Below are 19,098 nucleotides of genomic sequence, written 5' to 3'. Positions count from 1 at the left end.
CAATTTATTTGAGGTTAGGTGTTTTTTTTTTCATATATTGACCCGCCTACTTGCCTGTGTCTAAGACAAGCCAGGGCCCCCTACCCGCACACACAAAAATAATAAAGTCATTAATTACAAACGTATAAGTTCAGAGGTCAGAGGTAATAAATAGCTACATGAATTTAAAGATGGGGCAAAAATATGTTTTACTATGGATTATACAGAATTTTGATTATCTAATTGGCTGTGTTATTGGGATTTTATACATTTAATGTGCGCAAATATAATTTTGGCAACCTTACAACCTCAGCCCAGGCAACATTGTCCCCTGCAATCTCTGGCGACCCCTAGAGGGGTCCGCGGACCCCAGTTTAGGAACCACTGTAGGCTAATGAGCACAACGGGAAACGCATTTAGAACTAGGTCGGACACCGTAGTACTGATTATCAAAGAGGGAAACCTAACTTGAACAGAACTGTGTAGGCAATATCTATGGTGTAGGCGACTGCATGTAAATAAAGAGGAATAAATCGTTAACATTAGTTAACTAATTTGAGATGGCTAAAAAGCAGCACTAGCGCAAAACTCGCTATCGTCGTCAGATACGTAGAAGCTACCACAACAACCAGCTAACGTTAACGTTAACGTCGTAAACACCAACGACCATACATACATATGTCATATGTCATCCCCAATTTTTCCTTTTGTTGCTGAACAGTTGCTAAAGGATATTGAAAAAAGTTACAAGGAACGAGCTCAGCGTGAGTATGGAAAATATGGAAATGTGCTTTGGACGTAAGAAGAGAACTTACGTTTGCTTTTGCCTAGCCTACTAGGCTCAAGTTTAGTTACAGCTCTGCACTTGTTCTGAAACACGCGCCCAAGAGAAGTTGTTTAATCTTGGAGTAGGACTTAGCCTACTGGCTCATGATAATTCCCAAAATGGTCTACGGTGTAACTGACTCATTCTATATATTAACGTTAGAAGATTTAAGTAACTGGCCAGGTTTGTAAAAACAAGGACTGGACACTGGGGGGAGCCACTTACCTAAGCTTATTCCCTCTGATGAACTGCTGCGGAAGCTCATTTTGCACATTATATGTCTGATCTTTTAATAATGGTTATATTTAAATCATGTTCTGTTTTTATTTCCTAGTTCCTGATGATCTGCTCATTGCGTGAGTATCACTTGTATTAAACAAACAAACCTCCCCCAGTGCTCTGTTATCCTGCTGTTTACCTCTACGTTTAGATGAGGCAGATAATACCACAGGCTCAGAAAGTGCTTTGTTTTTAAGTCACGTGGATCAAAATCTGTGTAAACTATTTTTCTTGAACCTTGGAGCTTCTTGAAAACATTGAGACACATCATTCCACCTCTCTCTCTCTCTCACACACACACACACACACACACACACACACACACACACACACACACACACACTACCATCAGTTCTACCATCATTACCCCACCACAATAATTGCAGTTTATAGGTGTGGGATGCCATGCTGAATGCCAGCTCACGTCATGGAAATCCCAAAATATGGTTTACTAGGGAAAGTTGAGGTTGGGGCATAGTCTTCTGTATACAGTCATAGATAACCTAGCCACTTCCTGCCTTGAGGTGTGTGTGTGTGTGTGTGTGTGTGTGTGTCTCAGTCACTGCCTCATTACCTCTATTTTATGGTATATATTATTTAGACAGCTCAGTCTTACACTAGTTTATTGGTCCCACTGTAATTAAAAGTTGCTCTGTCTGCCAGTGATGGCTCAGCCATGACTTGTAAGTTGTTTAAGTGAAGTATTTTGTGTTGTCCTGTGAATACGAATACAACTGATGACCACATGAACAGTGTCTCTACAAAAATAACTCATCTCTCTGCTGTGAGACCAGGACATGAACAAAAAAACAAACCGTTTGAGTGATAATATAATGTAGACTTGGCTTATTTCCCATTTGGCATACTTTGGCTCTCTGCTATTTTGGTAATATTGTGGACAATCTTAGCTGTTTATTTGTTTATTTTTGCATTGGAGCAAGTGTTCAGTGTTGTGTCTCTTTTAGGTTGCGGTATGTATTTGGGTCTTGTGCCCTCCAGGCCTTGGACCTTGTGGACCAGCGCTCTGTGACCTGTGTGTCATCTCCTAGTGGCAGAAGAGTGTTTCGGGTAAGGCCTCTGCTACACTACACTGAATCAAATCCGATCTGCGTCCACAAACACTGTAGCCTATCAGTTTGGGAAGCCTTAAAAATCATGACAAACGCATAGTCAATAAGTATGGATACAAGGGAATAAATAACCATCAGATAAAATCTGAAAACTGGGGGGAAATGGGATGTTTGCCAAGTTTAGGCTACTGTCTGGGTGCAAAAGACAGCATACTTTATAGAAATTCACATTATAATGGCAGGTATTCTTCCGATACGGCTGTGGAGCAAAATGAGTTCGGGTCTCCAGCGGATCCAAATTGGTCCACTTCGGATACGCTGATCCGATGGTCTAATGTGGAAGGGAGGGCGAAGTTATGGAACACCCATTTTATGCTTCTCACATACAATATCCAACTAAAGATTTAAGAACAATTTTCATGATACATTTGAACATACTACCATGTAACACATTTTCATATGCATTGATGAATTTATGGGAGAGCGAGGGAAAAGTGGTAGCAGCCTAGGCTATCACGCAAACACAGGGGAGAAGTGCTAATAGCGATTAGGTGCTCCACCAAATGAAAACAGTGCACGTCTGTTTTGCGGTGAAAAAATTAAATCCAAATTCCGGTTAAATGCATCAATTAGGCTATAGAAACTTTCAGAGACGACTGATTCAGTATTCAGAGCATCAGTTTTCTTCATTGTAGGCTACTATGTCAAAAGCAACTTTAACGTTTGTTTGCCTTTCTAATAGGCTATCGTTTGTTCACTTTCACGACATCCACTTCTCAATCTGCTAGACTAGGGTATTTTAAGGCATAGCCGCAGTCTACGTGCAGTAAATAGTTAGAGTATTTTTTTTTTTCAGTGGAGTAGAACTACTAGGGCTACTGTATGTCGCTGCTTGTTGACATCTTTGATTATTTTTAATATCGCAGTCGTTTATCTCCGTTCAGCAGGCTTGTGGTTCAGCTGTGGGCACGCAATTAGCGGCAGTGACGGGCGGTGATGAGCGATGTTTACGTAGCCTAATGAAGTGACAGCTTAGTAAATTCCACGCAGTAGGCCAATGGTAAAGCACAGCGTTTGCTGCATAGAAAAACTCACTAGCCTATTAGCGCTTTCTTTGTAGCCCTACATCCAGCCCTGAGTGTTGGCCTGGTTTCTAGCTTCTTCAAACTTTGCAAACTCAGCTGGGTGTTGTTACAATTGCGACGCACGAGTGTATTTGACCGGCATAAAATCGGCATGTCTCAGACTGACCGGCCGGTCGCCGGTCATGGCCGATCACGTGAAAATCGGCCGATTCCGGTCACCAGCCGATCTATCGGTGAATCTCTAATTTATATAGCACTTTTCAAGCATTGAGCACAAAGTGCTTACAGACAAACATGAAGAGCATTTTTTTCTATGCACAAAGTGCAGCAAAAGTGCTTCACACACAAGACCCAAACAAACAAATAACAAAAATGCCTAACGGAGCGGCGTAATCGCCAGTGTACCCGTCACATGTGAAACATACAACATGTGAAACATTCAAGATGGATAACAAACAAACAAACAAAAACAAATAATAAAATAAATAATTAAGACATAGTGTAGATGTAGCCTAAGAGACAGGCCTCTCTCTCTCTCTTTCTCCCTATCTCTTTCTGTCTTTCTCTCTCTCTCTCTCCGCTTGACCCCTCTAGAATGTAGCATTAAAGAAGTGGGCATGCATGGACAGTCATACTTTCGAAAAGACTGGCATAGGCATGAGGAGGGTGCACACCGGGGCCCAGGGCCAATTGGGTTCAACTACCCTCCTCTAGTGTTGATGATATGTGTATCTGTTGATGAAGTGTGTTATGATGCGTGTGGAAGTCATTAAATCCTGCCCGTGGTTTACAATATAGCAGAATTTGATTCATCACCTTTGTTGACACACAGGCCGAATATTTTTTTACTTTTTTTTACTCCGAATACTTTTTATACAAGCTGAAGTGGCTCCCCTCTTCACACCTCAGCTCGAAACAGTTGTTATTGAAGGTGCTCTAAGTGATGTTTCCTTCAAAGTAAGCAAAGTTTAGTAAGTAAATTAAGTTTATTTATATATAGTGCATTTTCTGGCACAAATGCAACTCAAAGTGCTTTACAGACATCACAAGCAATCTTAATGACAAACCATTTTAATCTCTCTCATAACGGTCTCCTCAGAACCCTTTTTTGGACCTTAGGCTGAGTTGTAAGCAGTTATTTTGTATTCTTATTTGTGCAGTCCTCAGCTACCACAGTAGAGTCAGGTTTATTCGGTCTCACTGTTGTTCCATCTCACTGTCTTGAGCAACAGTTAACCACTCCTCCTCTCTCTAATAGAGGCTGAGCGTGAGACCGCATGACACAGCCTGACCCTGCAGAAGCATTTTTGGGGTACTGCGCCTCTTGCTACTGTCTTGGCCTTCAGCTAGGAGATCATTTGCTGACAGAACTCCACTATATAGAGCCCATGTGGTTTCCTGTAAACACCCACTCTTCATCTGGCTCTCTCTTTATGTGTCTGTGTATTTCTGTAATGAGTAAAAAGGAAGTAGTAGGATGTGACAAGCAAAGTCACTCCAGCACACTGTTTGATTCCTTTGTGAAGACTGATTTTTTTAAAACTGATTTGGGGGTGCATTATTCCTGGCATTCAGAGGGTCTCGCTAAAATAACATGTCATGAGGAATGTCTAATGAATAAATTCTGGAGTTGCAATAGTTTTCATCACGAACACTCATGACTCAGTCATGGCAATGGCATTTAATAACTACACAATGTTTCCCGTTCAGTAGCCTCTTTGAAGTTTGTTTATTATCTCTGAAATACAAGGTAGGCCTAACAGCCACAATGGACTTCAAAAAGCCAGAGCATTGGCAGTTGACGTTTGCGTTTCTGGTCAACTGTGTCCATTGAGTGTTCATTTCCTCTAAGTGCCTTCTGTACTACCTTTCAATGGTGCTGTGGTGCCTCAGACGTCTAGACATGCCTTGTTTCAGATAGACCATACCACATTATGAAAAAGGGAATTGACCACACTGGTCAAAAAAGGAACATTGTCATGTGTCCGTTGTATATTTATATATATATATATATATATATATATATATATATATATATATTTGTATGTGTATATTGGTTATATATTTCAGTAGGTTTTTACTATATTTGATTTTATTCTGTTGACCTAAGTGAGCTTGCCAGATGCATGCAGAACTTTTCTTTGAGTCATAGATGTGGTGTGGTGACAGATTTAGCCTTTGGTTAGCCAAACTGTGCCTTGCCCGGACTTTCACCTCTTTGTATGTTTTTTTGTGATCTATTCTAATCTTTATAATCTAATCTCTCACATCTCTATATTGATGTATTTATGTTTATATTTCTTAGCACTTTTGTCCAAAGCGACTTACCATAATATGTTTGTAGTGTCAGCCTCTTCGTCATTAGAACATTACCCTATTCACAAAATGGTAAGAGTGAAAATGTATAGCATTTACAGTAGATCACATGTTCAAATGATCTATGGGTGTGTATGGGAGCTTTTTTAGAGAGATATTTTACGTTGTCTTTTTATCCTCTTTCAAAGGTCATTTATCTGGGTATGTTCAGTTTAGAGTCTGCATAGTTCATGCAGAAGGAGTTGAAGGTTTGAGAATTCTGCTGACCGGGCTCTGCTGGGAAGGCCTTCATTAATATGTAATTTCACATGTCATGCTGTGTAAAGATCAACCTGCCCAATAAGACCAATTGCCCTGGGGCCCTGTCTTTAACCTTCCCAAATCTGATTGTCACAGTGCTCACTGAGGCACTCCCTGTCCATGCATGAATCACACGCCCAAGAAACATGAAGGTGATGTTCATGTCCTAGTTTTGCAATTGTTTGAGAGCAAGGTGGGTCTGCTGAAATTAAAAAGATAAACATTGAAATTAAAAGGCTGAACTCTTCCTCTTCCATCATTTCTTTTTAAAATGTTCACTCTTCTCTCTCTTCCCCTCTCTCTCTCTGTCTCTCAGTATTTGTTTAAAGGAAATTGTGAAGTACAGTATCGATTATCTGTCTTGGGAGGTCCCTGAATAATAATGGGGAATGAATGGGGTTGTGACGGCATTACCACCTATTTTGTTTTGTTTCTGATACCCGGACGCTGTAGTCCATTATCCCGCTTATACCACTGCTGCAACACTTTTGATGTGCTAATTTACTGCTATAACGTCCACCTTTTGATTGCTAAAACAGTCTTGTTAGTAGAACTTCCTTCTGCCATGTATCAACAAATTTTTCAACTTACAGCCTAAACCAATACAGGGGCGAAATGCCTCTGCACTCAATTGGATAGACCTAACCAATTAGAGCAACGTCATTTTCGTTTTTAAAAGTTATTGCGCTGTCAAAAAAAACAGCCGGGGAAGGGTGTCGCAAACCCCTCGAGTAAACAGGTGGCCAATCAGAGAGTTCAAACAAACGAGGGAACAACATGTCACAATGCAAAAACGCTGTTTCCCCCTGATTACATGCAAAAGAGTTTCCACACATCTCCAACTTGTTTAATGTAATTGTTTATTGTTTTTAGTGATAAAACCTCCTTTTTTGTATAAATGAAAGGCCAACCCGCGAGGAAATATATGTGTTTATCCATGTAAACGGAAATTCAACCAAGCAGTGGTATAACTGCATTATTATAAACAAGGCTTCTGTATATAGTATGATAGTAGTATGTGCATATTTATTTACACTGCATATTTATGGAAAGTGGTTAAAAGGGAGTTTTGTCTGTGTGTGAGTGAAAGAGGGAGCGGGGACAGAGACATTAGCAATCTGCTATCATAACTTTGACGGCTTCTACAACTTGAAGAATGTTAGCTGACCTCCTACAGCCCTCACTTGCTTTCTTACCCTCACCCTTCTGCCACAGGGGGTGCTTCATACTGCTTGAACCCAGATCACTGCCATTTGCAGCTATATTAGGACTAGGGGAAGTGAACGCAGGGGTTAGTGGTAAAGTACCTCTAAAACATACTCTTATATGAGGACAGTAAGTGTAATTAAAGTCTTTCACTTCCACATTGGACTTAAGGCCCTAAGAGTCCAGGCAGTGTGGTGTATCAAGGCAACAAAATTCATGAGAAAATTCTGGGCTGGGAGATTTGCTGAAACCAGTGATCGCCAGTCAGCTTGAATGTCCTGCTCTGAGTTGAGAGTGCAATGCTGTGGTAATGAAGGCTGACTGAGCCTGATTCTATCCAGAGGATGGTGGCATCTCTCCCCAGAAGCTTATTGTGCCTTGCTACCTCATGCTTGCTGACATTAATGAATGCGCTGGCCTTTCTCTGCCCATAGATAATGCCAGGTTTTTGTCACGGTGGTCGCCTTGCTACCTGAGCTGAACTTGGGGCGAGGTGGGCTGTGAACAGCTGTGAGCCTACTGATAGATGGTCGCTGCTTCTTGTAACCCAGAGATCTCTGAGGAACGTCCTCCGTCTACTGTGAGATGTGTTTTGTATTTATGTATGTAGGCAATGGAGGAGGCTTGGAAACATAGTTGAAGCAGTAGTGTGTCTTAAGAGTGTCAATTAGGTCCAGCAAGCTAATTTATTTTTCTATTGGGGAAACATTGCATCATGGTACAGACATTTCTCAAGTTTTGGCATCCTTCCCTATTCTTGTCAGTTGTTGACAACAGATATGGTGGTTTCTAGTTTGACCTCCTGGAGCTCATAACATTGTTAAGTGTGCTTGAGTGGAAGAGGGCAATTAGAGGTGTTGAAGCATCAGAACTGTAGTGAAAGCTACTTTTAGGTACCCGTGGGGAGCTACAGTAGAGGAACAGGTAGCCTTTATCAGTCCACTTCCTGTCTCTGAGGTATATTGATGAATGGAATGTTAAACAGATTAGTTTGTTACATTTGCATTTATTAATTTAGTAGATGCTATTACCGTAATTTCCCAACTATTAGCCGAGGATTACACATTGATTTTGCAAACTTTCTTCAGCTATGAGGTTAATACACGGGAACAGTTAATATGGTATTAATATAGTTTTGTTTTTGCATAAAACTTGCATAAAACACTGCCCTGCGGCTTATACACAATGCGGCTAATACACAGGAAATTACTGTATCCAAAGCGACTTGAATGAATGAGGAATGACATTTAAGCTACAGTGCAGAGGAGACTTCTGGTAGGAATTACTGCATCAGTCAATACTATTACTAGAGGGTAGGAGTGAAGACATTATAAGTACTAGTCACAGTGTAGTAGGAGGATAAAGTGGTAGAAGGAGGAGGTAGGGTAGGGACAAGAAGGAGGTGTATGGTAAATGTGTTCGTCTGTTTGTCTGTCTGTCACTTTTCCTGTCTGTCTGTATATTTGTTTTGTCGGTCTGATTGTCCATCGGTCTGTTTGTCTGTCTGTCCTCCACATGGTCTCTTCGTCTGTCTGCACCACTTTTGCCCTTTGCACTTTGAGGTTGCATGGAGCGGCTTCAGTCAACATTTGTATAATTAAACCAGACTAAAAATAAAGTTGTCCTCCGAAGAGAGGGGAGGACGTGGTGGGCCAAAAAAAGGAAAAAGAAAGAAATTGTGCACTACAACAGCAAAAAAAGGTGTTAGGTTGTTAAAAGTGTTAGGAGAAGAGGTATCCTTGGAAGAATTGGGTCTTCAAGAGCTTATTGATGATCGAGAGAGATATGCTATTATTTATTAGAAACTATTGGAATAAAACGTATTAAGAAAAGAAAGTGTATGGGATGGTTTAACCAGGGGGAACATGTGTCTGAGGCAAGAGGGGACGTGTGGCAAGCTGCCTGAAGATGCCTCTGTGATATGAATACAGCCAAGAGCAATGACACACAGAAGAAGAGTTATGACTGCCTTTTAATGAAAAACAAAACTATCAATAGGGCCTGTGGAGCTGATGCTGATGAACTGCTGATAATTTGATGTGGTAATTAAAAGCCCTGATTCACAAAGTCCTCCCACCATCTTACTGCCACCGTTTCCTTTCACTGACATCTCCAACCTCTTCCAACCCTTTTCCCTGTTATACTGGCGGTTTATAGTTTCCTGTCTATGTCAACAGATCTCAAAGTGCACATCACTGAATGCTTTCTGCAGAAAAGATTCATAATGGTACACTAGTGTTTCAGCTGACCAAAACACACCCTCGAAATAGAGTGCAGCAAAAACCACTGCTTTTGCATTGCATGCTGCGTTTTGTCATTCTGTTTTGTGGTGCTTTCTTCATCGTACTTGCGCACTACTTCCTTTATTCCTCTTTCCCATGTCCTTCGGGGATCCCCCTCTGTCGACTGCAGAACAGATGGAATAGAGCTGTTCCTGCGAGTTTTCTTTGGCAGCTGCCGAGAGGCCCCAGGCTTGCTGTGCTCCTTTACCCCCAGGGTTCTGATTCCAAAAGCATCCCCTCCAGCTGGAATGCAGATTCTCAACTCCTTTCGGCCGTGCAATCCCGGAAAACTAGTCTGAAACCTCCTAAAAAAAAAGGGGGGTGCATAATTTCAAGGTGCATGTCCAGAGAGAGTCCTGGATTTTTCCTGGCTTTGGTGTGGATTGGTTGATTGGCTCTTAGGTTCACATGTCTTATCAATAGCCAAAGTGTTGGATTCTCATGCTACATTTTCTATGGACTGGCCAACAGCACAAGTAATTTTGGCAAACATTTATATAGCAAAGGCTAATTCAGAGATCCTTAACATCCCAGAGGTCCTCAACAGTTGGTTGATGATCGACCTCTGTATGCATGATCACCATTATTTAGATGATGGATGAGATGCAAGCTCATCTGAAGTGCATGCCTCAAAAGATCTCAAGAGGACTCAAGAGGAGGTCACTATAAAAATAGTGATGTTACTTTTGTATCATTGCTATACTCACTCTCTGTCTTTCCCATAATAATTGGACTCAAGTCATCTTGGCCCATCAGATGGAATGTCCCAGTGATTTGCTTTCAGTTCTGATAACTAGCTATGAAGATGGAGTGGTGCTGGGACACTGTGATTAATAATGCAAAGTGCCTGTAGCTTACCCATCATCACTCTCTTCATCACCTGAGAATTGGCACTGATTGTGGACTGTGTAATGGGGTCACAAATATGCCCCCCAATATCGCCTGGGACGGCTGAGTGATTACCTCATGTCTCGATCAGTCCTTCCTGACTTCCATCTTCACCTCTGCGGGCGGTGTGGGCACTGACTGAAGATGCTGCAGTTTCCCTCCTTTGTTACTTTTATACAAACTACACACACACACACACACACACACCTAATTGCTCTTGTGACTCATCTACAAGGAAGTGTTACTTTGACACAGACTGGGTTGGTGGTAGGTTTTTCTTTGGTGAGGAGGTGGGAGTGAGTTCAGCTCAGTGTGATTTAGTGAAGTTCCGCCTCAGTGAATGCGTCTCCTTTGGGATAATGGAGTGCCCAGTGCCGTCGCACACACACACACACACACACACACACACACACACACACACACACACACACACACACACACACACACACACACACACACTCACACTCACACTCACACAGACACCCATACGCAGGGCATTAGTCCTGTTGATGATGGCAAATCCATCTCCTCTGTTAATGTCTGCATGAGTCATTGGCTGAATGGGACTACTGTTGCCTTCCCCCACCCAAACAAGATTTAAGTCCCCTCAAAATAGAAGACAAAAATTATGTTCCTTAATCAATTTTGCACCCTACCTGGCCTTCATTTAGTGCATGGTTACAACTGACCTTTGACTCCAGCTTGATCGCTTTGGTCCAGTACATAATTCACACACACTGAAGCTCAAAGCACATGCTGTAGCTCGTCATTGACACGTGTGTCCTCTTCTTGGGTTATCATAGTAAAGCCAAATATTCCTAGCATGAAATCTGCTTTTTTTATTTCTTCCGTGTAATGTGAGCTGGTATTCCTCATTATTTTTGTTTCACTCCTGAGGTATTCCTAGTCTGGGAAGTGTTTTCTGAATGTTTTGGAGCATGCTGGCTGCTGTGCCCTGCAGAGGTCCTTGGAAAATGAAAAGCACCAAAAACTGGCTCCTCTTCATTCCATGTTGCATTCACTATTCTCAAGCTATAAATTGGACACAGGCTGTGGACTATTTCCAGCATCAGAGGAACATTTGAGGGACTAGGAAAAAAACAAAAACAACAAGGAATGTTCTTCTATTAAACGGTTTGCTTTGCAAATTCTCTGCTCAGGATTCAAACGGGCTGTCACATTTTTGGAACACATTTGGGTGTATATTTCCATGCCACTGTATAGTACTTCTTCAAGTGTAACTTCCCAATTCAGATGTGTCGTTTCATTTCCATCTCTGCGCAGCAAGCTCAGGAGAGTGTTGCTTTTGTGTTGTGGGCTGTCCAGCTCTGCAGTGGCACACACTGTATCTGTCCTCGGGCTGTTTGGTCAGGCTGTGGGGTTTCCCACGCAGTGAAGTCAAGGGCAAACTGACTCTCAGACTTGGCTTTGGCCCCCTAGAGGGAATGCCAGAGTTGGCTCTGCACAAGGCAGATTTGACATTAACGAGAGTGACCCTGACGTCTCAATGTTGGCAAGACCAAGCTGTAGGAACTGCGCTGTGCAAACAGGTGGCTTTTTGAAGCCAATAAAGAGCAAAGCGTAATCAACAGAAGACGCCTCTCCCTCTCCCTCTCTAAAGAGCAAAGCGTAATCAACAGAAGATTCCTCTCCCTCTCCCTCTCTAAAGAGCAAAGCGTAATCAACAGAAGATGCCTCTCCCTCTCCCTCTTGTACTCGTACTTACTTTCATCCATCCCTCTGTCTCACTCTAATCTTGTCTCATTCTCTCCGTCAGGTCATGGGGGGCTCAGGTCAGCGCTACACCTGCTTCACCTCCTGTCACTATTGCCCATGCCCGGCCTTCTCCATACTGGTGCTGAAGCGGAACACCAGTCTGCTGGTGAGTCTCCTGTCCATCCCTCCCTGCCTGCCCACATGCGCTGTACACACCTGTACACACCTGCAGGCCTTTAGGTCAGCGTTCAGAGCGGGCCAGCACAGCATTTTGTCCACCCTCACAACGTTCCTACCATTTGCCGTCCTTGCTGCAGCAATGTTCCCCTGGTCTGAAAGGAATTTGCTAATCCCCAGAGGCAAAAAAACTTGTTTATCTCCTGTTTATCTTAAATGTCATTTGATTATGTGTGGTTTCAGTTCCCTCTGTTTAGCCACAAAGCAGTATGAGCCCTAACTTAAAAGCTGGGCAAAGGCAAAGTCTAAAATGAAACTGAAGCTTGCAACATAACGCAACATCTATTTGCAAATTACATGAGAAAGATCCTAGCACAAACATCGGTGGGTAGGCTAAAAGCTCTCTCGTGCCACATGATGGTTCATGCACAATAACTTTCTTCATAGACAACATGCAAATTGGGACCCCATGAGTGCAGGTGGGAGGGGACATGGACATGCTGTATGACTTCTAGATAGATGTGTTGAGATGTGTACATGGAATCCAGACCCATCTTAAAGCAAACATAGAATGGAAAACTGTTTTCACTTTGGCTTTGCTGAACAAGGAGGGATTGGCTCACTTAATTATTCACGTGGCTGCCAGATAAGCATGAGGGGACTCTAGATATCTGCTAAAATTGGTCATTTTATTCCCCAGCCTAATAATACGGTTGTAAATGGGCTTGTAGAATAGCACATGAGCATGTTTTTGTCTGACCAAAGTCGCATAAGGGTCATTCCACGTCAATTCAACCAGGGCCCACGTACTTAGGTCTCAAAAAATTCTGAAACAATTACCAGGTGTACCTATGTTACCCAGGAGACACACTGTAAAGTTACTCTTATGTAAGATCAGTACTTTCCAAGATACAGCCAGTTTTACAGGGGGAGGGGGTGTCGATTTTGTTCGGGCTCTTTTTTTTGTCAAAGTTCACAAGCCCACAGCGCAAGAACTAAACCATGTAGGAGGCTCAAATTTTGCATGCTGGTACATAAATAGGAATAGTATGTAGCAAAATCGTCACGTTTGGTCTGGATAATCCTGCATGGTCATAGCTGTCCCTCAAAGTTGATACAAATTTTATTGGAGTTTTTGGCTGGGCTCTGTTTTAGCCTTCAGAAGACATATTTGTACTCAACATAGGCTCTTGATTTATTTTCCTTACTGAGATAAGTAGAAACACTCTCAAAAAACAATGAACAGAAAATAAATTCCTTCAGGGTCTGAACAGCAGACCTTAGAAGTCTAAAAAATCATTTTGGTTCTCATTTTCAGAGCTCCTAAACACCTTGTGGGAATATACAAAAATTTTTTTAAATATTTTTTTTCTTTATTCTCCATGATCTTTTCTTTTTTTAAAACACCAATTTGACTTGTCTTATGCAAATCTTTCTTTTTCACTTTCCACCCTGAACATGGGCAAAATGCACCATTGACATCAATATGTTTTGTATAGAGCTACCACAGGTTACTCTATACAACCACAGGTGGCAGTGTGGTGACTCTATATAAAACATATTGATGTCAATGGGGCATTTTGCCCATGTTCAGGGTGGAAAATAAAAAGGAAAGATTTGCATAAGACAAGTCAAATTGGTGTTTTCAAAAAGAAGGGATCATGGAGAATATTTAAAAAATCTTTGTATATTCCCACAAGGTGTTTGGGTGCTCTGAAAATGATAACCAAAATGATTTTTCAGACTTGTGAGGTCTGCTGTTCAGACCCTGAAGGGATTTATTTTCTGTTCATTGCATTTTGTGAGAGTGTTTCTACTTATCTCAGTAAGGAAAATAAATCAAGAGCCTATGTTTAGTACAAATATGTCTTCTGAAGGCTTAAACAGAGCCCAGCCAAAAACTCCAATAAAATTTGTATCAACTTTGAGGGACAGCTATGACCATGCAGGATTATCCAGACCAAACGCGGACGATTTTGCTACATACTATTCCTATTTATGTACCAGCATGCAAAATTTGAGCCTCCTACATGGTTTAGTTCTTGCGCTGTGGGCTTGTGAACTTTGACAAAAAAAAGAGCCCGAACAAAATCGACACCCCCTCCCCCTGTAAAACTGGCTGTATCTTGGAAAGTATTGATCTTGCATAAGAGTAATTTTACAGTGTGTCTCCTGGGTAACATAGGTACACCTGGTAATTTTTTCAGAATTTTTTGAGACCTAAGTGCGTGGGCCCTGGTTCAATTGACGTGGAATGACCCATAACCTTCTATGTTAACATCAGAGAACAAGGTAAAACACTCACGTTCATCCATTCTATGTCATCTTTGGGAGAAAGGGAAAGGAGCCCTGTGGTGGACAGAGACCTGATTTCCTTTTGTGTTCCTACGCCCTTTCATCACACTTTGTATTTTTCTGTCCATTTTGTGACAAGCGCACAACACTGCAACACTGATGCTCTGTGAAGGTGTTAAAAAAGCAGAGAAATGCAGAGGTGTCTCGGAGTTTCTGTGGTTGCAACAGTCACAAGCTGAGATCTGAGCAAGACACTGTTGGGGCTCTTGCATCAGCTAGTGCAGTTCTCATTTGGAGTCTGTTCAGTAAATCCCTCTCATTAGTTCTCTTTTCTTCTTTGATAACTTCATAAGGGTGTGTTGGATTTTCAACACGCGTTTTTCTCAGACGTCATAAACATTGAGAAACCTTTTCTCAGTTCCCAGTTTTACTGTTGATGTACATGGCCTGTTCCAGAGGTTATGGAATGCTGCATAAACCTTTTTCTTATTTTACACAGTTGCTGTAACAGTGGGTCTCTCATCTTGACAACTGCAGTAGTTGTTGCAGTCATAACAATGAAATATAGTGTACAACGTTAATAAATCTATCAAGCTTGACCCCTTCCCCTGGCAGCATGTGGTTCTGATACTGTTGGTGTTTTCGATGCTCGAGCTTGTGTCTTCTGTGTGTGGAGGTATGTGTGAAGTGCATCACCACAGTGTCTCGACTATGCCAGGGGCCAGCTGGTTTAGATTACCCTCATGTGTCAAAAAGCTCTATTTAGAGGATGTTTTCATACGGTATGCTGTGTGGGAGAGACAGAACAACTAGACGCAGAGTCATTATCATGAAGTCATAGCAAAATAATGGTGAGTTTAAACAAATATATTGTTGAGGGGTGTGATGTAGTCCTTCAATACTCATGCCAGTATGAAAACAGAAATTCAGTTGCCTGCCATGCTTGAACTGCTTGAACTGCTGAAACAATAAATATGAGTTAAGAGGCAGTAAATGATTTACTAATATCTGTGCATGTCCCTGGATCGTAGCCTGAACTGATCTCAAAGACGGTGTACAACTGTACATAGTCACATTCTAGAACTGTCCCTGGAGCCTTCGGGTGGTGATGTTTCTGAAAGGGCGGAAGATCCCAGCTGAAACAAACCTGTGGTGTTGGTATAGGGGAAGCTCCCCTGGACGGTCATGCTTTTATATCCAGACAATGTGGTGTAGATCTTGGGTTGTTCATGAATTCCCTTCCCTGAGTCTTTTTATAGTGCAGAAGTTAAATGTGTCAATGCAATGTTTTGTTTATGGGGAGAATGTTGGAACAGCCTGTTGCAACACTACATTTTCTTTGGCAAAATGGCTGAATTTTGACCGGCTTGTTATAATCACTCTGGCTAGGTTATTGTGATTAGTTTATGGTCTGTTCACCTAGACACAGGAGGCTAAAGCGCCAAAGGCAGAGAACCAAAAATAAGCAGCTAATGCTACCTGTTTGGTTAAGCAATCCCCGAGCACCATATTCAGACCCAGGGGCCTGCCATTGTGTGTGTGTGTGTCTGTCTGTCTGTGTGTGCTGTGTGGTAAACCAAACATCCTGTTAAAACTGACATTTGAGTTTCTATCCTCATAAAATCTTTCATTTAGGCTGTTTGTTCCCCCCATGGGCAAATTGTTGTTGTCTGCCCCAGAGCCCATCACAGCAGCTCAGAAGCAAAGGAGGCAGCCACAGCACAGTGGTGGTGTTCAGATGCTTGTCGTCACTAGTGAGTGTCTGCTGTGTCCTGATGTCAGACAGTGTTCCAGGAAACAAGGCTTCACTTACACAGAAACGGATGCTTGAGTGGGTTGTGGCTTACTCACCCAGCAACTTAAATGTTTCCATACAAGTTTTTCATCTTATATGCTTGAGGATGGATCGATAGATAGATAGTAGATAGATAGTAGATAGATAGATAGATAGATAGATAGATAGATAGATAGATAGATAGATAGATAGATAGATAGATAGATAGATAGATTGATTGATAGATAGATAGATACTTTATTGATCCTCAAGGGGAAATTCAAGGGTCTCAGTAGCATACAGACATAACACACAACATGCACTTACAGCAGAAATGGTAAACATAAGTATAAGTATAAACATATAACTAAACTCAACTGTACAATAAAGACATTAGAAGATAAGAAAACTAACAAAACTAAACACTAAATACACTATATAAGTTAAATTAAGAAAGTCCAATGTGCTTGAGGGTGATCAAGCATAAGACGCTTGTAGTGACAGGGCCGGGTCTGGTGAGGTGCTAAAGGGAGTGAGTGTCATGGTGAAGGTGCAAACAGTAGTTCAACCATAGTCCTTAGTTATGTGTGCCTGGCAAGGTGCTCAAGAAAGTGAGTGTCATGGTGAAGGTGCAAAAAGTAGTCCAACAGTGCAAGAGGAAGGTCTAGAGACCAGCATAAAAAATATAGACAACTAGGAGAGTAAAGTATAATGTAGACAAGGTAAAATAAAAAAACTATTTCAGTGCAAGAACAGGTTGAGGTAATAGGGTTATAGCCATTCATTCATTCAGTATTGTATCAGAAGCCTGCCCTTGATCATGTGTGCTAATATAGCATGAAAAACAGTGTAGCAGTAAAAAAGTAGTGAAAACATTAGGCTGTGTACATTAGTAAAACAGTAGTAAGCAGTAGTGGGCAGTCAGTACTCAAAAAACATGGAGATGGAGAGGGTGGAGAGGCAGACAGACTAAGCAGAGAAGTCTATCTCTCCTCTTCCCTTTAGTGAGGCATTGAACAGTTCAATGGCCCTAGGAACAAATGACTTCCTCAGCCTTTCAGTTGTGCATGGCAGTGAGCGAAGTCTCCAGCTGATCAAGCTCTTTTGCTTTTTGATAGTGCTGTAGAGTGGATGACATTCATTGTCCAAGATGTTGATCAGTTTGTTTAGGGTCCTTTTGTCAGATATTGAAGTGATGCACTCTAGTTCAGCTCCCACTATAGAGCCAGCCTTCCTTACCAGCCTGTCAAGTCGCCCAGCATCCTTCTTCTTTGTGCTTCCTCCCCAGCAAACCACTGCATAGAAGAGGGCGCTGGCCACAACAGACTGATAGAACATCCTGAGGAGCTTGCTGCACACATTGAAGGACCGCAGCCTCCTCAGGAAGTACAGCCTGCTCTGTCCTTTCTTGTAGAGTGCATCAGTGTTGGCTGACCAGTCCAGTTTATTGTCCAGATGGAGACACAGATAGTTGTAGGTGCTTACCACCTCCACATTGACCCCATCAATGGAGACTGGTAGCAGAGCGGGCTTAGACCTGCGGAAATCCACCACCATCTCCTTGGTCTTTGAAGTGTTTAGTTGAAGGTGATTGAGTTTGCATGTCTTTTGATCAATACTCATCATCATTTCTTAATCAATGATCAATAATCACCCTTATGCACAGTATGTGGATACTGTTTTAGACTTGATTTGGATTTAGTGTTATTTAGTATAATTTGTATTTTAGTATATTCTTTATCTTCTACTGTCCTTATTGCTTAGTTGTGTATTATATACTTTTATTTATGTTAGTGCATGTTGTGTGTGATGTCTGTATGCTACTGAGACCTGACCTTGAATTTCCCCTTGGGGATCAATAAAGGATATCTATCTATCTACTGACTCTACAGCATTGATGATTTAAATAGCACAACACAGTAACTTTTATGTCTCTGCCTTGGCTAAAAGAGTCTGATAATGAATACATGTGAATGTAACAGTTGGGATGATCTGTTGTGGCGGAGCACATCTGTTTTTGTTTGTGGATATGGGACATTGCTTGATCCTCTCCATCATGCTAACTGCATTACTCCCCTGTGTGCTGTGTCTCTCTGGTGACCTGTGCTGTCTTGTCTCATTTTCCATCCTCAGTGTAAGCACATTCTGGCTGCCTACCTGTGCCAGGCTATGGGGCTGTCCCAACATGAGCAAGTGTCCGACCAGGACATGTCACGAATACTGGCAGGTCAAGCGGACACTGACTCATAGATGACGGACTCCAGCGCCGGACAACCACACAGATGAAAGATGAATAAGGATACCATAGACAGCCCTGTAGAGTCTACAGTGACATCCAGACAGGTCAGACATAGCTGAAACACTCGCCAGTTCAGGCGAGTGAGGGGAAGATGCTTTGTGTTCAGCAACTAGGATGATTTAGCCTTATTACCTTTAGCATCTGTCAAAACTAACTAGTAGTGAAAGTGAAAGTAAAAAGGGATATGTTCATTTCGGCGAGGTCCCTGTGGACAAAAACAGTAAAATACAGCTTTCATACAGTAGGTTATATGAAACTACATGTGTTCCTTTTCATTTTCTGCTTTGCAAATTTTGTTCAAACATGAGCTCAGCTTCAAATTTCACTTTGAAGCCTCTTGTGACCAGATGTTAAGCCTGATTTGCATTCTCTGTGTGTTTGAGCCAAAAAATAGCCATTTAATCCCTTGTCAAAGCATGTATGCAATGTATTGTTTCAGTTAACTTACCTTGTATGTATTTGTAGTGTCCCTTTATTTTAAAATAAGAAATCTAGTCTGTTATTGCTAATAGGGATCAGTATAACTTGCTTGTTGTTCAAAGGTCTTACATTTTACAATAAACATTTTTGACATTTTCATGCCAAATTTTTGATTAATGTGCAAGT

General features: G+C 41.7%; 1 protein-coding gene across 4 annotated transcripts; it reads left to right on the top strand.

Annotated features, from left to right (window-relative positions):
- The first annotated feature begins 388 nt into the window (after positions 1-388).
- zswim7 (zinc finger, SWIM-type containing 7) lies at positions 389-19,068 on the top strand. Of its 4 annotated transcripts, none has more exons than XM_048238094.1 (6): positions 389-743; positions 1,140-1,161; positions 2,050-2,152; positions 12,009-12,113; positions 16,099-16,246; positions 18,327-18,472. In XM_048238094.1, the coding sequence occupies exons 1-6, from the start codon at positions 665-667 to the stop codon at positions 18,329-18,331; spliced, it is 462 nt and encodes a 153-aa protein (XP_048094051.1). In that variant the 5' UTR covers positions 389-664; the 3' UTR covers positions 18,332-18,472. The 4 variants fall into 4 exon arrangements, 3 of the variants coding, with proteins under 3 accessions (XP_048094051.1, XP_048094050.1, XP_048094052.1); XR_007192971.1 differs by having other exon boundaries at positions 390-743; positions 16,055-16,246; XM_048238093.1 differs by having other exon boundaries at positions 391-743; positions 16,099-16,173; positions 18,327-19,068.
- The last annotated feature ends 30 nt before the right edge of the window (positions 19,069-19,098 follow it).

This window comes from Alosa alosa, chromosome 2, assembly GCF_017589495.1.
Source record: "Alosa alosa isolate M-15738 ecotype Scorff River chromosome 2, AALO_Geno_1.1, whole genome shotgun sequence".
NCBI classification, from domain to species: Eukaryota; Metazoa; Chordata; class Actinopteri; order Clupeiformes; family Clupeidae; genus Alosa; species Alosa alosa.
This window is presented reverse-complemented; position numbering and strand designations above follow the sequence as displayed.

Bases quoted from the DNA above. Each gene is read 5' to 3' on its own strand.
- zswim7 (XM_048238093.1), top strand. From the start codon at position 665: ATGTCATCCCCAATTTTTCCTTTTGTTGCTGAACAGTTGCTAAAGGAT. The intron at 744-1,139 runs GTGAGTATGGAA...TTTATTTCCTAG, and splicing joins TTACAAGGAACGAGCTCAGC to TTCCTGATGATCTGCTCATT. The intron at 2,153-12,008 runs GTAAGGCCTCTG...TCTCTCCGTCAG, and splicing joins GTGGCAGAAGAGTGTTTCGG to GTCATGGGGGGCTCAGGTCA.